Source organism: Schistocerca americana, chromosome X (genome assembly GCF_021461395.2).
Source record: "Schistocerca americana isolate TAMUIC-IGC-003095 chromosome X, iqSchAmer2.1, whole genome shotgun sequence".
Lineage (NCBI taxonomy): Eukaryota > Metazoa > Arthropoda > Insecta > Orthoptera > Acrididae > Schistocerca > Schistocerca americana.
Genome location: NC_060130.1, coordinates 256,396,403 through 256,419,577, shown reverse-complemented (window position 1 = coordinate 256,419,577; position 23,175 = coordinate 256,396,403). Strand labels below are relative to the sequence as shown.

General features: G+C 39.6%; 1 protein-coding gene across 1 annotated transcript in view; it reads right to left on the bottom strand.

Moving 5' to 3' along the window:
• Positions 1-1,475: 1,475 nt before the first annotated feature.
• Positions 1,476-23,175, bottom strand: part of LOC124556616 (protein seele) — an 89,792-nt gene continuing 68,092 nt past the window's right edge. The window contains exons 3-5 of the mRNA XM_047130583.1: positions 14,588-14,703; positions 5,041-5,247; positions 1,476-1,803 (exon numbers count right to left, since the gene is read on the bottom strand). Of these exons, the coding sequence (XP_046986539.1) occupies positions 1,648-1,803; positions 5,041-5,247; positions 14,588-14,703 (479 nt within the window). The 3' untranslated portion in view covers positions 1,476-1,647. The remainder of the gene's footprint in view (positions 1,804-5,040; positions 5,248-14,587; positions 14,704-23,175) is intronic.

Sequence of the window (23,175 nt, the reverse complement as noted above, 5' to 3'; positions counted from 1 at the left end):
ATGTCCTTTCAATGGAACCACTCCAGCATGTACCTTAGTGATTTAGGAATATCATGAAAAACCTAAAAGTGGCTGGCCAGACAGAGTTTTGAATCACCATTCTCCTGAATGAGTCCAGAGTCTTACCAAAGTGTCACCATGCTTGGGTGCCATAACCAGGAAGTTCTCCAAACTTTCGAGCATTTGCACGCCCATTTTAAAATGGCACCAAACACTGTGTCTGGGCCCATAGAAAGTCTCAATAGAATTCTGCATTCACATGTTGGGCTGTTGGTTTTTAATTAATTTCATCATAATGTGCACTTAAAATTTTTGCACTTTATTAAAAACATGACAATTTTGTTTATGAAACATTGGGTTCACACATTTACTTTTAATCACACTTCATCCAAAGATTATATAATGCAGACTTTGCACAGACCTCAGGCCTGTGATGAAAGTGTGCAGACTGAGTAAATTTTTCATTTACACCAGCCCAAAATTATCAGGAGCTACCCGATAATACCCTCATCACTTCTGTGCAGTTTCTTTGACTTACTGATGACAATCTAATAAATAGCGCACATCGCAAGAATTTCACATAACTGTACATTCTCTTGATGGTGACACACAATTGTTATTTTCATTTAAAATACATATTACATGTACTTGAGGTTGTTTTGTGGTACAATATTTCAGTTCTTCACGTTATAAAACTCATGCCATTATGAAGACAGACACCTTCTCATAACTTTTACTCCTATACACTTCTCAGAGGATGCTGCAGCAATTTTATGTCAGCAGTAAAAGGACTGTATTCATTTAACGAGAACAGTACAAATATGGATACATTATAACAATCAGTCTACTTGAGTAACTATTATTGTAGCCCACCCCAATAGCTGAATGGTCAGTGCGTTGGAATGCCATGCACGGGGGCCGGGGTTCGATTCCCAGCTGGGGTGGGAGATTTTCTCCCCTCAGGGGCTGGGTGTTTTGCTGTCATCATCATCATCATCATCATCTCATCCCCATTGTCAACGCACAAGTTGCCCAATGTGACATCGCACTCAATAAGACTTGCACTTGGCGGCCGAGGGGAACTCCCGGCCACTGACGCCATACGATCATTTCCATTTCCACTGTTATTGTAGTCAAAATTTTTCCATATTAGCACATCAGTATTTCTGTAAATTAGATCTACCTTGTACAAAACACAGTTTTGCTTCTTCTTTACCCATATTGCTTCCCCACTGCTGTAGTATAGTTAACGAGTTTTTCTACTATTTATTCTGAAATTCATTTAGTAATTATAATTTTTTGTCATTAATTTTGATTATTTGCATAAAGTAGACTCATTTTCTAAAATTAGCCTTCAATAGTCTAGAACAAAAAAGTAATTGATTAAATAGGTCCGCTGTGAGCAACAGTTAATAATATAAACAAAGTATGTGTTGTGTAGCGAAATCCATATGAAAATAAAAGACAAGCAAAAATAAAAACCAGAATTACTGTATTATCTCAATATCTACAACAACCAGTCAGTTACATAAATAATTACTGTACATGGAATAGTTCTTCATAAAAACTCAAAAGGAGCCTAAATGTCAAGTCTTTTCCCAGTTCTCTTCTTTAGAAACAGGGACGTCAACCCATTAAGGGCACACGTCATAATTCATCATTTTCAGATAATTCTTGTTCCTTTTCTAAAGTTATTGAACACAGTTTCGCAGATTCAGTACACAACTTTATGTCTATATCATCTTCCTTTTGACTGAACAGGCGCACAATAGCTTCTTCATTTTCCTCCACGATGCCTTCACACTAAAATCAAGCAAACAAAACCAAATATCAGAGACTTGCTGGTATAACTCTCCAGGCAGACATAAGAATACTAGAGTATTGCAACATAATACAATTGATGTATGGCTTATTGAGTTAAACTAGATGATATATTAATAAGTGTATCTCAGACTATAGTTATCTGTACCACATTCACTGAAATAAGGAAATATTTCTTATGGCATGAATAAAACCTCCAGTCATCTAATTATTGTTTGTCATAATGTATGTGACACAGTAGAGATGTTCCACTGCTAAACTGCTAATAACGTAAACTATTACTCTTGGGAGAAAGGACATAAATAATGAATGATTTGTCCAGAAACTGATTCCTTGGCAGTTCTTTCCACTTGTATAATGAATGTCAGCAGCAGTACTGTCTACTGGAATGCCACTTCCTGCAAGAAGATTCACACTGTATCACAAATGCACAACAAAGTATGGGATATTGTGCTTGTGAAATTTAGTGAGTGCTGTAACAAGAACTTGCTCTCTGATTTCTCAACTAACTAGCCACATTATACAGAATTTGTTGAAGTATTTGTTTTCAGGCTGATACCTTTTAATGCAGCCACACTAGCACCCTTCCCTATTTCGTATTGTGCTTATCATTTCTTGACAATTCAGACCATTTGTTACGTCTTTTGTTATTTTTTCATGCCATGAGCTCTGGATTTTTGTCCAAAATATTATCTCCAAACAAATTTTTAAGAAAGCTATTGTGTCTAAAAACACAAAATAACCTTAATGGGAGTGTTCAAGATTGCATTATAAAAGGGTCCAGAAAGAAGGACTGCTGAAAGATTTGGTTTATGAGAAACAAATAACAGAAGAGAATGTGTGTCTTATCCCTGCAACTTTACAATCTTCAAAATGCTACAACAGAGATATAGTTTGTTAAGCATTCTAGTGATAAAAACAGATAATAACCTGGTTTTATACACACTAAGAGGACATATGGAAATCTAATAAAATTTAGTAATATTTATGTAGACAGCGATCGTAAGTACTAGACTGGACAACAGAGGAGTGGTGTAGAAAATAAGGAGAGGATATATGACTATAAGAGTATGGTAGTGAAAGGGGGAACAGTGGGTTTTAGGCTAGAGAGATTGCAAGGTTGATGGAAATATGAGACAGCAGATTCTACTTACATAGTTCAGACAAACAAGTGCTGTAGGATGATCCAATATCATAGGTGCTGAAGTAGCTATTAAAATCATTAATGTTGTGTGTACAATGTATTTAATAACTCAGTGGTCAAGCTTGTTGTTATCCACAATTTTCTGGTGGTCATTCATGGTGGTTAATTGTCATTCCCACATAAAATGCTACACAGTAATTGTAGAACAGGTGGTATATAATTTGGCATCACCAAAATGTGTTATGGCTCTTGGAGAAAGGACTTTTTAATTTGGAATGTGTGACATCTATCAAAATTGAGGTCCTTAGGTAGTTAATATTTCGGATATAAATAGCGTTAGTTCGCTGAGTTGAGAAGGAACAGGTAAATCTGATGTAGGAGTAGATGTTGAGGTCCTGCGGGAAAGAACAAACTGCCCTTGCCACAGGTTCAGTTCATGTGAGATTATCAATGAATGTAAACCAGACCTGGGGTTTTAGGTGTTGAGTGGCTAAGAAGGATCCCTTTACATGGCCAGTAAACAAGTTAGCAAAGGATGGTGGGTGCCACACTGGCACTCATGGCCGTTTCATGGATTTGTTTTTAGACTTAGCTTCTCAGTTGTCCAGAAGCATTTAGAAGGAGGGATTCTGTTTCATACAGGACAGCACTGTGGAAGGCAATAATCCATGGACATGGGGGATGTTTGAAGAGGTGATGTAAGAAATTATTAGCATCTTGGCGGCAGGAAAGGATACTATTAACTACTGATTGGAGGCCACAGTATTCTGATAATCTGTGTCCCAGATAATGTTTCCCTTCTTTAACCTATGCACGAATGACACTATGAAACATGTAGACCTCACTTCCGCTTATAAGATATATAGCTGCCATATAGTTTCCAATACAAAACCCTGAAGTCCTTGTGGAATGTAGTCAAACTAAAATTGGACCAGAAAGGGTGGCCTAATATAGATATTTCCAGGCCAGTTTTAAAGTACCACATGGAATAAGGTATCCAATTTAACAGCAGGAGAGTTGCTTTTTCGAGAATATGCCGGAAATGGTCACCACTGACATCAATGCTGCACTGTGTGTGATATATCTAACTGTGGAAAATCCAGGATGGAATGTAACAATATTTGAAAAGGGAAATTGCTGCTCACCATATAGCGGAGATGCTGAGTCGCTGATAGGCACAACAAAAAGACTGTCGCAATACAAGCTTTTGGCCAACAAGGCCTTTGTCAAAAAATAGGTGTGTGTGCGTGTGTGTCACTATATGGTGATTAGCGACTTTCCTTTTCATAATAGTGTTCTATGTCTAACTGTGTATTCTGTATGGCAGCTCTGCCTGAGGCTGGCAGCAATAGCATTTCCAATATCTGTTGCTCCTCTTGCTTATGAAAAAGATGGAAGGGAGGATTTGAGCAGAACAGAGTTTACCCTGGTTAAAAATGATAGGGAAAAAAATCAATTGAGCTTAGAAACCAGGAGATTATACCATATTTCTCATGAGCACATGACAAGGTTGGACTAGTGATGTCTGCTGTTGCTCCATCTAGCTGAAAATGGGAGCTGCAGTTCTGATGACTTTTGTTATAGTTGTAAAAGACCAGTTTTATATTTTCCTTTCAGTAGCTTATCTCCAACACATAAGCTCAAATATAATAATAATGATAATAATAATAATAATAATACAAACACTGAGATTGTCTAGTTTGTTTACTATTTTGCGCAACCTGGAAGATAATTTGATCATTATAACAACTAGACATTTATGTATACCAAAAGAATAGTCAAACCAGAAGTAAAGCCTTGGTACTCCAACGTCATCATGTAAAGTCTTAAAAAACGTGTTCCTATATCACATAAATTACATCTTACCTGCATATTAAGACATGTTGTACAGACAATAATTACTTTACATGACAGTTCAGTGGGTGTTCAATAAATCAGAAAGTATAAGAATCTTACAATTCTAACTTACCCCTTCCTACATCAACTTTATTATTTAGAACAACGTAGAATCAAGCCACATTTCATGCAAAGACATACCAGATTTAAGAGAAATGAGAAACCACAGAGATACTTACATAAAATTTAAGGCTTCTGTTTAAATCGGAATCTTGAATAACATCAACTTTGCCCATGTCTTCGTTCAGTTTGCCATCATTTGTTATAAGTTTAAGTACAGTCAATTCTCCAGATGATTTGTAGGTGGCTCTAACATAATCATCCATTTTGTTACATATTGTTTCAAGTACTTCAGTCAGATGGAGTTCAGATCGTGCATATGGTACCTATAATATTAGCAACTGTTATTTACTTTAAGGAGAATTTCAAATGAATTGCATGGGCATATAGAGCTTGCATACAAGGGAAAGAGCTACTGTATGTACTTCCAGATCTTATTAAAAGACTTCTATTTACATTGGAAAACAATGTGGTATTTACTAATTTAAATCAATTAAGTTCTCAACTATAGTACAATCCTTGATTGTATGGGTATCTGCAAGTCATAACTGTGGGGTAATACAGAAGTACACATTATGATACTATTGCATCATGAACACACAAACAAACTGAAATCTGTGAACAATCACAAATGAGTTCACTCATATGCTCAAGACAGTTAAGAGTTTTAATATGTCACATACCCTTGAAACTATTGCATAATGTACCTATAATGCTTTAACATTAAAGTGCTATGTTATTTTGTGACAGAAGTCTTTAAGTGCATGAAAAGCTGCAGAGTTCACAATGACAAGAAGAGAGAGCGATGTTTGGCTGTTCCTTTTACTTTACACACTAATTCACTTCAAATAAAAATATATTTATGGAAGTAAAAGACCAAAACCTATTGGCAAATATCTCTGCAATGGCATGTAAACTTTAAAGAAACTTCCTGGCTGATTAAAACAGTATGCTGGAAGAGGATTCGAACCACTTTTTTTCTAAGCAAACTTTTAACAATTGAGGAATCCAGGCACACTTCATAGTCTGGCTCAAAACTTCAGTCTGCTAGTATCTTTCAACCTATTTCCCAAACACTAAAAAGACACTTCTGCAAACATTTTTTCCAAGAGTGCTGCAAAAACAAGGTATGTAGGAGACCTTCAGTGGAATTTTGGAAGTATGAGAAATGTTTTCATAGACAGAAAGCTTTAAGATGAGTTGCAAGGGATGTGTGTATTACACAGTTGGCAGAATTTCCTGTGAATGACAAGGCTTTGGGTTTGAGTTACAGTCACAAAATTTAAATATCCACATATGCCCACGTTTTGAGTTTCATCCAATACAGACAACAATATCTGCCTTCCTACACCCTAGTGTATTTGTAAAATGTAAAATGTCTGTATGTAATCAGAGAGGAAAAAAAGGGGGGGTGAAGGGTCAAAGCAAGAGATGGGTGAAGTCAATAGCTAAAATAAGTCAGTCAAATATTTAGATTTCATATTCCTGACATACTGACAGCGGGAACAGCAACCAACACATACAGAAAAAATATTTGCTTTAGTCTATAGTCACAATTTTTATTTTGTCTACTGGCTACCAGTTTTGGTACACACAACCATCCTTGGGCAAACCTACGATCAAAAAATCACAGCATGTACTTAAAATAATAATGTGAGAAACTTTTACAATATATTTTCTCTCCCTGACACACAATTGTGATGCTTGCTTCCCAAGTAGGTGTGTCAAAAACTAAATCAACAAGGTCAATGTCAAGTTCTAAATAGATGCAAATTGTGGCCAGCAGTGATAAGAGTGCCGCCTGTGTAGAGTGTTTCTTTGTTTTTCTTCTTAAAAAATGTGATATTTATGAAATCACATAACAAAACATAGACTAAAAAGAGTCACCACTCTAATAAAACATTAAAAGCAATACAGTAAATCTTGTTAACCACATTCCCATTCACCATTTGCATACGGTTTATATCACTAAAAAACATTGATATGATCATGAATCATTTAATCAAGTAAATGTTATCATAACAATAGCACTAAACATTGATAACTATAAATTATTTTTATTGACAAGATGTCCAGCATCCTAGGGGAACAGCAGTGCACTATGGCTAAGTTTTGCTCTGCAGCCGTTGATCTTTGCTCGCACGTCCAGTTTCATATTTATCTCAGCAGTGTGAATAGGTACACTGGGGCTCTCAGTGGCACCGTATTGTGCTTCCTCCACACAATGCCGCAGTTCATCAACCCGTCACCGCTATGATAACCATTCCTCATATGTTCCAGGCAGTTGTGAGAACTTGCATTGATGGACTTTGGTATTAGCAGAAAGCCACAACATTAATTCATACAACTGTGTTGTGCTGTGAATGTTTTGGCATTTTAAGCCAAAAGTGCACAGAGTGGCCTGAGTATGGTACTGTGTAACAATACCAGCAGCCAGGGAAAAAAAATTTCAAATAATTAAAAAAATAATTAACAGTGTACCCAAATGATGTTCATAATGAATGTTATATGAAACTTCGTCACTGTTTTTATATTATTATTAGACAACTATAATGGGATGCTGGAAATTGACTCAACACTCTGAGACTAAGTGTTGACGGTGCCACCAATGGTTGACACCAGCAACATCAGTGATGGGTTTGATGGATGATACCTTTGGCGAAAACTCTGAATTAAGAGAGCCAGCACTGTCTAACCACACCAATACTGTGTGTACTTCCGAATCCCACTCATCATCTACTTCAACATAAGCAGTGGCCTTGCCTTATTGGAAAATGGTTTTTGTTTGGACTGTTCTTCTGATTGGTTGTGATACTTTGGTATCTGCTACCTGACCTTTGGCAATGGGCACATACTTCTGAGGTGGTTTGTGTATCTGTACTTCTATTTGCTTCCCTGGAGCCTGTGCCATGTCACCATAATAAAGTATAGTTTGTGCAAACTCTAAAATGGCGATGAAGGTGACAATCTACGAACAGATACATGTGTGTTTTGTTCATAAACAAGAGTGTGAACCAAGAATTCGTAAAACTATGGCAGCAAAGTCGACTGTATCAGCAAATGTAGTTTCAAGAATTTTGTTGGCTACAATAACAATAAAACTAGCAATTACAACAGCAAAACCAGCAAATGATGAAATAGCTACTTGCAGCAATGAACCTAACCCTGACGGTGCCACAATTTCAAACATTTGATGCTGCAACGGAAAACTGGACCTCATATCAGATTAAGTCTACAGGTTCACTTTTTTAAAGTTGCATCTCAGATTCCGAGATGAAGTGTGCTTATTTTTTGTCCCCTAAGTCACCAATTTATAGGTTGCTTCAAAAACTTAACCAGTTGGTAGAGCCACGAGTCACATGAGAACACACGTACATGGTAAAAACAATTTCACCACCCAACTCATAAGGTGGTAACTAGATTTAAATTTCTTCAAGTAGCAAAAATGATTCATGGTCATATTTCGAGAAGGTATGGTCTCATCAATGTCTACACCATGGTGCCGCCTGCCATGTAACCACAGGTCACGCTTCAGACAGCACACGGCCAGATGTTATTAGCGCAGGCACAGTGCTGGCAAGCTGGACAGCACAAGTATGGCCCATCCGCATAGCAACATACATAGTAATATAGCAACATCCAGTTGGTGTGCCGACATCAAATAGCTACATGACAGTACCGCACCAATTACACTAAGCCACACAACAGTGGACTCAACAGCAGTCATATTCCTATGCTGCCTGGGGCTTTATAAGCACATGCAGCCTTTCATTCCAGTAGTCTCTTCTTGGACTTTGCTATCACTGGTGCCATGATGCCACACCATTCAGATCACCATCATCAGGATTACAACCCCACTCTGGAAGTGGATTACACAAGGGATTCTGCTTCACAGCACTCCAACCTTGGTGTTATAAATGGACTCTGCTGACAGCCATCGCAGTGGCTGCTCTAGATCATTCATTGGTGTATAGTATTGTTCTCTATTGGCTTTTTTTCTTGTTGTGGAATAAACTAGTCCACTCATGCCTGCTGTTATTTGTTGTCTTTCTGATGGTATCCCCAAATAGAATGGCTTATCAAACTCCAGCAGAAAAAAATAGTAATAACAATGTGTACCACGAACAAGAAGGTGACTTTAGTTCATGGTGATCCATTTTATAACAGTGAGGTAGGTGAACCGAAAAAGTCAGTGCAAAAAGCGGAAAAACTTCAGACAGAACAGTTGCACTGAAGATACCGAAAAGGGGTATCAACTGAAGAACCCAAAACTGAATAATATCAGGCGACTTCTCTATCTCCACTTTGGAAAAAACTGGGACGCAAACAAAAAGCTGCAGTTCTCCAAAACTGCTCCTGGCTGCTGATGTTGCTATGACAGAAGACTGTATGTATGACGATGGACTAAATGACAATCAGAGCAATTTTGATGTAATGGAAGAGGACGAAGTGGATTTCATATAAGCCAGAATTTACTACATGCTTACTTGACTCTGTCACACTGGCTAACATGATAAATTTAAGTTTTTCCTACTTTTTCTTCAGTGCAAAATAATATATTGCTTTATTTGTGAGTTTCTACAAAGTGAATGTTGAGTAAACACCTTCTGAAGTCATTACAACTGACTTCTTCATATTTTGATGTTATAGTATTGTTTAATTTTTTGGCTAGTACTTGTGAACAGATAGCAGTTCATCTCAACCTGTCGAAATTGTTTCCCCATTGTTGGAGACTCATTCATTCCATCTGACAGAATTTTCAGTAGACTGGAAATAGAGTTCAGGCACAGGGTTGTCACTGAGAGCCCAGAAGACACACAACAACCACAGACCATTCTGCCAGCTCTACAGAAGCTGGATGACACATGGGCATAGGCCTGGGCACCAACAGAAACAGAGCCAGTCATTCCATGCTAGCTTCAACTAGCACCTCCATAGGCCTCAACGGTTTCAGTTGCAGCTTCTGACCATTGGGACCAGGACCAGAATTGGAGACTACTCCATCAACAGGGGTGCCACAGAACCTTCTGGCAGGGACTTCTACAGCACCTCCCCCTCACTGCTGGTCCAAGTTCTAAGTTGGACATTACCATTCCTATGGACCAGTTAAATGGGTGAGGGATCTTGAATCCTAGCTGATAACAATTAGGAGATTGAGCAGATTGAATGAACACTCCAAGTCTCAGTGCCACTAGTGCCTAACTCCAGCAACTACTGCCACCACAGCCAGTGGAGGGTGTGGCTGGCAATACCTCTGGCAGGTAAGCACCACCAAGCCACACCAATGCTGTGATTTTTTCTTTTGACTTTTGTTCATGCCATGACTTTAGGTTATCAAACCACAGTTTCTGTTTTGATCATCTTATAAACCGGTTGTGATACCTTGATGTTTGATATTTGGCTTTGGACCTGGATTTCTGTGTATGTATCCACCCCCTGAGCCTCTGTCTGATCAATGTAACAAATTGATTGTGAACTCTTAAAACTTTAGTACATATAATGATTTCTGAATAAATATAGCAATCAGTGTTTCTAATAATTAATTAATTAAATATATTATTATTGGCTTTGTACAGTGCCAGATGCCATGAATTCTCATTCATGCATGCAAATCTTCATGTCAGATGGTGTCAACCTTTTATTGTCACCTGAGCTGTAATATGAAATTGTAGATGCGCACTCTCTCTCTCTCTCTCTCTCTCTCTCTCTCTCTCACACACACTCTCTCTCACACTCTCTCGGTGTGTGTGTGTGTGTGTGTGTGTGTGTGTGTGTGTGTGTGTGTGTGTGTGTGTGTGTTTGTTTTTGGATCTGATGGGCACCCAATGGCAACATCATCAGCACCCTCACAATTATAAAAACAAACAAATATGTAGATGAACTAAAAGTGTTGTACATGAGTGCACCCGAAATGACAACACAGTCACTCTGTATCACATGCACTCAAACCCATTAGGGGTGAAGAGAACCAATCAAGAAATTAAAACACAGAAGAACTAAAAGAAGTGCACAGGGAAATGTGACTGGCTGACCACTTACAAAAATCTAGGGTGTCAGCCACCCTTTGAAACATTAAGAACATCTGCCTAAAATCTTATTAAAAATGTTGGACAATTCACAAAACTTTAAAACCCTAACCACATTCGTTTGATCTGCTGGCAAACCTGGCGCAGTCTGCTTGTCGGCAAATAAAATGCAGCCCAATAAAATGTGGTGCACTGTGATCTGCATGCCACAAGCACCACACATTGGAGGATTCGCTTGCCGGAGTAAGAATCCACGTGTCATAGGGCTGTGATCTATGCGAAGATGAATAAGAAGGACCTTGTCCTGCCGACGTGGCTGGAAGGAAGTACTCCACAGCCGTGACATGAGCTTGATGACACGAAGCTTGTTATCGGTCACTGCCAGCCACTTGTCTTCCCATCGACACGTGACTTTGTACCTCAACAGCGAGGTGGAAAATATCGCATTAAAAACAGAAGCAGGAGTGCTATCTCTCCTGTACTGCACCAAATCTATAATCACTCTGGGCCTCTCCAGTAACCAGGGCGGCAGCTGGTTAAAACCCTGGGTTTGGAGTCGTACTGGGTCCACACCGAGTGACTCCAGGACACGCTCCATACAGATCCTAAATGGCACTGTGGCTCACGGACGGTTGTAAAAAAGGTGTTCCAGAGGTGGATGAGCAACAGTATGGCGTGCAGGTGAAGTGGGAGCTGCAAATAACTTACATGCCTAACAAACCATGAGGAGTCTTATTGCTCTTTTCTGTAGCAGTAGCATTCTTTTTAAATGTACGTCAGCTGCACAACCCCATAGTTCAATTCCGTAATTCAGGAAAGGGTAAAGTGTTCCATAATATACTAATTTCAGTGCTTGGCTAGGAACTATCTTTGCGAGCTGGCTAAGGAGATATATGGCACTACTGACTTTTCCGCATACGAAATTAATGTGGTATGTCCACCGCAAATTTTCATCAACATATACACCCAGGAATTTACAGTTACCATTTTCTGTTGAACAGATATTACGTACACTATTCGTATTGTTGTGATGAGAACTGCCTGTTTTAAATGTCAGTAGTTGAGATTTGGTGACATTGTTGATATTATTTGTAACAACACAGACATTCTGACCAAAAATGGCTGTTTAAACAGACTGAGTTTGTAAAATAAAAGTTAGTAAGGCAAATATTAGTAACTACTGACTAGTCTTAATGCTTACCTCCTCCTCGAAGGTACTGGAAAAGATTATGTATGCAAGAACCATAGGATCCAGTCTCAATTTGGATTTCATATGGATGCACACACAAAAATGTTATTCTTCAATTAAAAAATCATATTATACAAAATTGAAAAGACTAAATATTGGTAATATTCTGTGACCAGAGAAGCTAAATTATTATGGGAACAGAGGTCTTGCTGGCAACTTCTAACTAACTAAAACAATGCAGAAGGTAACATTAAGCATTCCAGGAAGTATACAAAATGAAATAGGATCATCAGAATGAGGAATAATCACTACAGGTGTGCCAAAGAGATCAATATTGAGTCCACTATTGTTCTTATTGTTTATAAATGATCTGTTATCATATATCCAAAAAGCAGAAATAGTTCTCTTTGCTGATGATGCAAGTACTACACTTCAAAATGTCAATTAAGTTAATAATTTATTTTCTGCAAATAGATACTCACTGAACTTAGCTAAAAAACAGTATATGCAATTCTATACTGCAGTAGGCCTGATCACACCATTATAAATAACGCAACAAGGGTAAAATTATTAAAGGAAACAGAATATTCTAAATTATCAGGCACTCATATCAAAAAGAACCATAACTGGAAGTCACGTGTTAAAGGTCTCGTTAAATGTCAAATGTCCAACTCTGTGTTATGGATAATACCAACTTTTATTCCACTTATGAATATTTAAATTTACGAAGTGTGTTATATAAATACTTAATGTATAATGTGTATTATTCTAAACTTAAATAAGTATGTCTAGAAATCACCTTGACACGTACTTAGAACCTGACTTGTCCAATGTCTTTGCAAAAGATGCTTTTGTAGACAATGGACGAATAAATACGAGGGTTGGAACTTTAATAGTGGCAACTATTTATTTACAGCTCATACAAAATAGATATGTGTTTCAAAGTTTTACTGACCTTCAAAGTAGTCACCTACATTGTGTATAACCCGCTGCCAATGATGTGGAAGTTGTAGGATACTCTTAGCAGTGCCAGTTGTGTTGACAGTTTGAGTGGCACGGTCTATTGCCCGACGAATTTGTAGCAGTTCTGAAGCAAATGCCGTGAAGTCTTTCCTTCAGTTTAGAAATCGAGATGAACTCATGAGGGCTTAAGTCGGGGGAGTGCAGTAGGTGGTATAGCACTTAGCAGCCCCATCAGTCAAACAAATCAGTAACAGCTTGCACTGTACATGATTGAGCATTGTCCTGCAAAATGATGGTCAGGTCCTGCAGAAAGTGTCATCACTTCTGTCTCTAAGCTGATCGTAGGGTGTATTCCAAAAATGAATAGCATAGAGAAAGAAGTGATGACACTTTCTGCAGGACCTGACCATCATTTTGCAGGACAATGCTCAAGCACATACAGTGCAAGTTGTTACTGATTTGTTGGACTGATGGGGCTGATGAGTGCTATACCACCTACTGCACTCGCAAATTCAACTCTATTTCTAAACTGAAGGAAACACTTCATGGCATTTGCTTCAGAACTGCTAAAAATTCGTCGGGCAATAGATCGCGCCGCTCGAACTGTCAACACAACTGGCACTGCTAAGAGTATCCTACGACTTACACATCGCTGGCTACGGTTTATACACAATAATGGTGACTACTTTGAAGGTCAGTAAAACTTTGAAACATGTATCTATTTTGTACGAGCGGTAAATAAATAGTTTCCAATCTTTGTACAATGCAAGACAATACCACACTTTGGAGAAAAAAAATTTCAAAAAATTGATTTACTTTTCCTATTTTCATTAATATATATATCTTATGGCATCATATTCTGAGATAACTCATCACAGGAGAAGAAGTGTGTATTGTACGCAAGTGTGTACTAAGACTAATATGTTGTGTTCACAATAGAGCCTACTGTAGACAGCTATTTAAACAGTTGGACATACTGACAACAGCCTTATAGAACACTTACTCCCTTACGAAGTTTGATGTTGACAATCACCTATACTTTGAAAACAGCAGCAGCATTCATAAATGGGATCAGAAATGACGTACACTATCCATAACTCAGCCTTAGGGTGGTCCACAAAGAAGTGAGGCAGTTGGCCATAAAAACATTTGACCACATACCCAGAAATATAAAGAACTTAATAGAGGATAAAATTAACTTCAAACACAAACTGGAAGCATATCTGTATGTCAACTCCTTGTACACTGTAGAAAAAGTTCTGAATATGTAATAATATGGTTTGTGTGTGTGTGTGTGTGTGTGTGTGTGTGTGTGTGTGTGTGTCGGGGGAGGGGGGGTGCGTACATTTGTGTAAATAATTTTCCATGAGAATGTGTATTATAATTGATAATTGTATAAGTGACCCATCGGATACCATAGCAAGAGGTTACAATTATGATCAATGGAACATGCAAATAACTAAACTACACTAAATCTAATATACACACTGCTCTCTGATCCTGATTTCCATTCGCATCAATTCTGTAGCTGCCCACATCGACCTTCTTCCGTGGGTCTACTTTTTGCACTTCAAATTCGATTTCCTCAACTAGCTTTTGACACACTGAAAAGCAGATCAAAATATTCAAAATTAATATCACATATGACTACATTTAATTATTTTATTAATTCCCTCTGCACTTATTAAGTGACAAGAAACAACTGAGAGGTAGGCTTTTGCAATTTAAGTCTGTAGCCATACAAATTATTCTGATTTTTGTAATGTCTGTGAAGGAATACGGGAAATAACTAAAAACTACGATTGCTCCACTGCTTTAGTCACTTGAGTACCATTGTTTTCGTCAAGGAGCAGGTGAAATCAAAACCATTTCTTTCAGTTCCTTACCTAAACAAATGTGACTGCCAAAACAGTTCACAAAATAAATAAAAGCAGTTACTCTTTCAGAAGCAACAATTTATAAGCTAGTAATTCCCTTTAAGAGGTGAAATGTGTAGTGCCACTGATAGGCACATGTGAAAGTAAGAGTGTAACATTACTTTGCTTTCAGAACTATAGTTCTTTTCTTGGGCAAGAGAGAGGGGTGGTTTGGAGAAGATTAAAAAGGAAAGGCAGTCACTCACACACCAGACAAGTCGCTCTGCAGTGGGTACAGCCATCCTCACAACTGGTGGGCTTGTCTCATCCTGGCGTTCGATTAATCCACCCTTTCTTTTTAACCTTCCCCAACCTATCTCCCTCTCACCCCCAAACTAGGAATTATTAGTTCTAAACTCTAGGCAGTGTGTCATTTTTCACTTTTACATGTGTCTCTCAGCTGCATTACACAGTTTGCCTCCTCAAGGGAAACACTGACCAGCAATTCTGTCTCATAATTGACTAGTTTTCTGCAATGAATTTTCCTTTGATACAACACTTTAACAGACGTGCACCATTTCCAGAAGACTATTTCAAGGCTGCGATAGTCAATTAAGCACACTTACATATCACAATACCACGCTATTTTAATAAAATAAATGAAAAAATGATAACTGTAATTGATGTATCCTAGTACAACTAGGGAAACAGCAGACTGGACAAACTGTTGTCTTGTCCACCTTGTAACTGCATACTCCAATGATGTTAAGAAAGTAATATTCCACAGAATTGGAGAGCATCTCTGCAACTTTGTCATGAAGAAAAGAAAATTTAGATTTCAAAACTGTCACTCAGCAATTTGAGGTACATTGCATCTCGCAAATGATTATTTGGAATTTGTAGACAAAAAGAGGTTTCATATTGGTATTTTTGTATGTGTAACAGTTGACTGTAGACTTTAAAGTCCTGAAGTATCTTAAGGATCTGTCCTTAGTTTTTTACCTATTTGCTCATATGTATCAATAATTTACGTTTATGTTCTATCATGGCATGCAATTTCATGTTTGCTAAGGATGCTAGCTATTCAATAAACAAAGTCATCTACCACACACTGTCTCATCTTTACTAGTTTTTCAAGCTAGACATACCTCAGTAACTCACCTTATGCATCAAAAACCTGTTATTTCATAATAATTGATCTGATATGTCTCATTCTGTGTAACCATTTTTTTAAGTTACTTTTCCACAGCTAAAATCTACATATGGGAACAAACCTTCCACCAGTATATCTTACATGCAATTCAGCACAATGCCGACTTAAACACTAGGAGAAGCACTTTCTATTATTATTTCTGTAACATCACAGTGATAACAGCAAAAATGTTCTCTCTCCAAATTCAACAGTAAAGCAATATTCGTGGTTTTTCTCTCATTAATGTTCTACTTCCTTACTTTTCCTCTTTTCCAACTTCAGCCATAATGTAAAGTTAAAACTGTACTACAAAATGCATCTGTGATATAGGTTTACAAGGATCTTTATGTAAATAATTTAACTACTCACCAAATAGTAGAGACACTGAGTTATTACTATGCACATAAACAAGACTAAAAACCTTGCTGGCTTTTGGATAAATTCTTTACACACACTGGACAAGGAGAGGAAAGAGGTGAAGGGCAAGAGCAAGGGTTGGGAAAGGGTGGCTGACAGCTATGAGAAATAGGAACCAAGAATATGGGAGAGGGGGGGGGGGGGGAGAGAGAGAGAGAGAGAGAGTGAGTGAGTGAGTGAGTGAGTGAGTGAGTGTGTGTGTGTGTGTGTGTGTGTGTGTGTGTGTGTGTGTGTGTGGGCGTGGGCGTGGGCGCACGCGCGCACACACTGTCTTATAGCAGTGGTGGAGGTGGGTATGGAGGCAGGGGCGAGACTGAGGCTGCAAATCCATCTACACAATTGAGCCATCCTACTCCAACCCTCCCTCCTTGTCTATGCCTCCTTCCTTGTTTCCCCCAAACCCAGCTCCTCAACTCAGTTGAGTTACAGAGCTGCTGTGCCAGCAGAATGTAGCCACACAGGTGTTTTTGTGTGTGTATGGGGTGGGGGGGGGGGGGGGGGGGGGCGGGCACAGGAGTCACATGTGAAATGAAAATGATGCTTCTCATACTTAGCAAATTCTGTCTTCTCTATGGGCTTTTAGATGATTCAGTGACTCTGCTGTTTAGCGCAGTGTTACCTTTACTACTTACATTAATATCCATAAGTCTCCATTGTTCATAAGCTTTAATGGCATGTACCAGTATCTAGTGCTAGGACAGTGTTTGTTTTTCGGTGTTTCTGTCATCTACTTTAAGCACGGTCTGTGCAGTTCTCCGTTCCTTTCGAATGCCAGCTATTCTCTTCATTTCAACATAACTGCTGTATCCTACATCATCACTGCTCTGTCTTATATCTAGGCCTGCCCCTGTGATTCTTTCCTTCCATCAGCCTTTTAACTACAGTTTCTAACAATGACTCACATCTTACTATGTGCCCATCCATTCCCCCTCTTTGATTTGTTATGTTATTTACTAACCTTTTTCTCCTCATTGACTCATTGAGACCCATTTTCAGATCTTATTTGATCAGTCCATCCCATCTTCCAAAGTCTCATGTAAAACTATATTTCAGAAAAGCTTATAATGTGTTCATGTCAGTTGTCCCCATTGTCCATGTTTTGTAACTATACAGAGCTGTGCTCCAAACATAGCTTATCATGACACTTTTTTGTGGTCTTAAGGTTTTTGGATGTTAAAAGCTGTTTCTTTTTACAGAAAATACTTTTGCCTTTATAAACCCTGCTACTATGTCTTTTATGTGTATTCCTTCTTTATATGTTCCACTTGTAAGATGACAAAATCACTTGTCCATGTTAATTATTTAGCCATCCAGCATGTCCATATTTTGCACCCACCATTACCTTCAATTTCTTTTTGGTTATGTGCATACTATAGCCATAAGAATACATTAATTCCACTTCACTAAGGCCTCAACTCAGTTTCTGTTCACTTATAACAACCACTGCTATTCTTATCTCACCAGCAGACAATATCACACACATTTTCTGTCCATGACAAACAACTCTCACATCAAGAAAGTCCTTTACTTCTCTTACTGCCTCTTCAAATAACAAATTAAATATCAGTCATGAATATGAGCAATCCTGCTGTATGCCTTTCCTGTTTTTGGTCTTTAGTACCATTCTATCAGGGCCGTCTATTATCAATTGCCTCCTTTAAATCTAAAAATGCACTGTATGTTTCTGTGCTTCTCCTTAATCTGCCCTCTATTATTAACCGCAGAGCAACAATTGCTTATCAAGTGCCCCTGCTCCCCATAAAACAAAACTGCTCCTCTTTCAATCAACTTCCACTCTTCCATCTCCATACTTTTTGAAGAATGCACTCATGTGAGTATTTTTGATACATACGGTACTAAAATGTTTCTATGGTAGTTCACATATATGTCCATTATGGCTTTCATCTGAAGTTTAACAATTACATTCTTCTCAAAACATGACAGCATTTCACCAGTTACGTAAATTTGATTTACGGGCTTATTCAGCTATTGCTTTGGCCTGATGTCGATAAAAGTTCTCCTAGTATTTCATAAGGGTCTAAAAATTTATTTATTCCTTCCAAATTCACATAAAGCTTATTGAAATTCAGATATATGTACTCAATCTATCCTATCTTCTTCTTGCATCATAGTCTACTTTTCAGGTGGCCCAAATTGTTTCTATCTTCTCTTTTTTCTGCTACTATTACTCAGTCACCTTCTCCATCACTGATCACTGTGCTTCTTGTTCTGTGTTCCCTAAAATGATTATTTATGAGTGTGTTTGTGTGCAACACCTATGTTACCCTGTTTCAATTTTGTACCTATCTCAAGATATCTTTTTCCTCCATCAATTTTTCTGTATTTTTTCTATATTTATGATTCATTTCTGGACAAGTTTTATTGTTGTTTTCAGCATTTTTACACTTTTGTTATTTCTTGATTGATTGGTTGAGAGGGTTTATGGGACCAATCAGCAAGGTCATCAGTCCCGTGATCCCAAAGTTACTCACACAACAAAGAGGATCTGCTAAAAGTGGACAAAACCAGTCAGGGGCGTCTAACTACAAAACAAGGAAGTTAAAATACATACAGTAACAGGCATTAAAGGTTAGACTGCATCTAAAAACTGGGAAAAAAAGGAGCACGCTTTCCACGGGGGAGTGGTTATGGGGTCCTAGACTGAGAAAATATGAAGAGAGGCACTTACCACAACCACCTAGCCTTATTCCAGGAGTAAAGCAAAACTTTATATCTGGAAATAAAAACCACATTCATGAAGGAAACTGGGGATCAATTCAACCATTTGTGAATCATCTGCTAGTATTAAATTTAAGGAATCTGGAAGACTATACTTAGCATGAAGGGCCAAAAGAAAGGGACATTCCACCAATATGTGGGATACCGTCAGTTTGGCTCCACAACCACATTGTGGGGGTGGTTCGTTACGAAGGAGGAAACAATGGGTGAGCCTGGTATGACCAATGCATAGACGGCATAAAACAGAAGACTCCTTCTGAGAGGCACAGAAGGAAGAGCACCATACCACAGTAGTCTTCTTGATTGTGAGGAATTTATTGCTGAGAGCAGCAGCATACCAGATGTCATTCCACTTTTGTGCAAAGAGAAACCAGCTTCTGCGAGGAGATTGTCCGTGGGACTAGTGACGCAGATATGCATGTCCATAGCTGGAGTGATGAAAGGGAATGGAGGGTAAGTGTCAGCTTCTTTAGCCAGATTGTTAGCCAGTTCATTCCCTGGGGTACCCACATGACTTTGGACCCAGAGAAAGACAACTGAGCACGCGGCACAGCCAAGGGTGGAGAGAAGGTCACGGACAGCAGAGACCAAAGGTTGACAAGAGTAATATCAGTTGATAGCCTGCAGGCTGCTCATGGAGTCTGAACAAATTACGAGGTGCATACAAGTTCTAAGGCCTCCGATTTTTTTTCTCCGGACTGGAAAGAGATAGAAACATGCACATTGTTTTAAAATGAGGCTGCGTTCATTGTTAATACGTCCCAGAGGTGGCAGCACCGTAAGGCAGATGGAATTTTACCGCCAGTGGCGAGAATGAGAACTGTTTTAAATACTTAAAATGGCGACGTTTTCCTTACTTTAACAGCGTGCAATCATTCGTTTTCTGAATTTGCGTGGTGTGAAACCAATTGAAATTCATCGACAGTTGAAGGAGACACGTGGTGATGGAGTTATGGACGTGTCGAAAGTGCGTTCATGGGTGCGACAGTTTAATGAAGGCAGAACATCGTGTGACAACAAACCGAAACAACCTCGGGCTCGCACAAGCCGGTCAGACGACATGATCGAGAAAGTGGAGAGAATTGTTTTGGGTGATCGCCGAATGACTGTTGAACAGATCGCCTCCAGAGTTGGCATTTCTGTGGGTTCTGTGCACACAATCCTGCATGACGACCTGAAAATGCGAAAAGTGTCATCCAGGTGGGTGCCACGAATGCTGACGGATGACCACATGGCTGCCCGTGTGGCATGTTGCCAAGCAATGTTGACGCGCAACGACAGCATGAATAGGACTTTCTTTTCGTCGGTTGTGACAATGGATGAGACGTGGATGCCATTTTTCAATCCAGAAACAAAGCGCCAGTCAGCTCAATGGAAGCACACAGATTCACCGCCACCAAAAAAATTTCGGGTAACCGCCAGTGCTGAAAAAATGATGGTGTCCATGTTCTGGGACAGCGAGGGCGTAATCCTTACCCATTGCATTCCAAAGGGCACTACGGTAACAGGTGCACCCTACGAAAATGTTTTTAAGAACAAATTCCTTTCTGCACTGCAACAAAAACGTCCGGGAAGGGCTGCGCGTGTGCTGTTTCACCAAGACAACGCACCCGCACATCGAGCTAACGTTACGCAACAGTTTCTTCGTGATAACAACTTTTAAGTGATTCCTCATGCTCCCTACTCACCTGACCTGGCTCCTAGTGACTTTTGGCTTTTTCCAACAATGAAAGACACTCTCCGTTGCTGCACATTCATCAGCCCTGCTGCTATTGCCTCAGCGATTTTCCAGTGGTCAAAACAGACTCCTAAAGAAGCCTTCGCCGCTGCCATGGAATCATGGCGTCAGCGTTGTGAAAAATGTGTACGTCTGCAGGGCGATTACGTCAAGAAGTAACACCAGTTTCATCGATTTCGGGTGAGTAGTTAATTAGAAAAAAAATCGGAGGCCTTAGAACTTGAATGCACCTCGTAAAAGACTGTGGAGGGAGGCCTGAGAAACCAGCTTCTGTGAGGAGATTGTCCAAGGGACTAGTGAAAAAGGCACTAACAACCAGACACACCCCACCATGGTGAACTGGATCAAGTATTTCCAAAGTGGAAGGAGCTGCTGAGCCATAAACTTGACTTCCATAATGTAGAGTGGACAAGACCACAGCATGGTAAAGATGGAGAAGAGCAGCGTAGTCTGCACCCCAAGATGTGTGGGCCAGGAGGCAGGGAGCATTAAGCTTCTGCATATACGTAGTCTTCAGGTGGCGAATATGGGGCAGCCACACCAGCTTTTTATCAAAAATAAGGCCCAAGAAATGAGACTGTGCTACAACATCTAGGAGCTGGTCACCTAAATAAAGCTCTGGATTGGGGGTATGCTATGGGCTGACAAAAATGCATAACCCACATTTTGGATAAAGAAACCTGAAAGCTATGGGTGGCAGCGCTCAGTAGGCACTACCAAGTGGGAGCTGCACCAGATGCAATAATCATTGACATACAATGCTGGGGTAACCAGAGGCCTAACAGAGGTTACCAGTGCGACACTTAATACGGAACTCTGTAAGATGCCATTCTCCTGAATCTGAGGGGTGCTGAGTGAAGTGCCAACTCGAACCCGAAAGAGCCGGTGGGATAAAAACTTGTGAATAAAAATTGGAAGGTGGCTGCAAAAGCCCCAGTCATGGAGGGTAACTAAAATGTGATGGCACCAGGCCATGTCGTATGCCTTTTGTAGGTCGAAGAAGACCACGACAAAGTGCCGGCAGTTAGTAAAAGCCTGTTGGATTGCAGTTTCTAATTTCAGTAAATGGTCAGTTTGAGATATTCCATCCCAGAAGCCACTCTGATATGGGGACAAAAGACCCCGAGATTCAAGGACCCAACAATCTGAAGCTAAACATCCTCTCAAGTAGTATAAAAAGTACATTCATCAGTCTAATAGGCCAGTAGCTGTCGAATGACATTGGATTCTCCCTGGGCTTAAGAATAGGGATAACTATACCGTCTTGCCGTTGTGATGGGAAAGCACCTGTGACCCTAATGCAGTTGAAAACCCTAAAGAGATGTTGCCTCTGTGTAACATCTAAGTGTTGGATCATCTGGTTGTGGATGGAATCCGCGCCTGAGGCTGTGTCCCGTGAAGAGGTAAGAGCCTGTAAGAAATCTCATTCAGTGAAGGGGTCATTATAGGGTTCAGCGTGGTGCGGGCTGAAACAGAAGGGGGTTTGTTCAACTTGGCATTTCTGCTGGAGAAAGGTACCAGGATAGAAACAGGACACCGATACCATCACAAAGTGTATCACAAGGTGTTTTGCTAGGACCAATGGATCAGTGTACAGAACACCTTGCAAGTTAAGACCTTGGACAGTTGATAGTCAGTGGTGGCCAGAAGACTACGAACCTAGGACCAAACCTGTGATGCAGAGGCATACGTCCCCAGGGAGGAAACATAGTGCTTCCAGCATTCTTTTTTAATCTGCTTGATAAGGTAATGAGCCCTAGCATGGAGATGCTTAAAGATGAGGAGGTTGGCCTGTGAAGGGTCTCATTTAATTTGCTGCAGTGCACATTGGTGGTACTGGACAACGACTGTGACATTCTTGGTCCACCACAGTACCAGTCAACTATGAGGGGGACCTGCGGATAGGGAGCAGCAGTGCCAGCAGCATGAAGAATAGTGACAGAGATGGCTTGCACAATCGCATCAATGCAATTCGAGAGGGAAGTATCTAAGAGCACAGCAGACATATATAGAGGCCAATTGGCCCTGCAGAATGCTCAACGTGGGGGCATGTCTGCCTGGCTGCAGTAGGGGAATGATTGTATCACCAGAAAGTGGTCACTGTCACAAAGATCATCATGGGATGACCAATGTA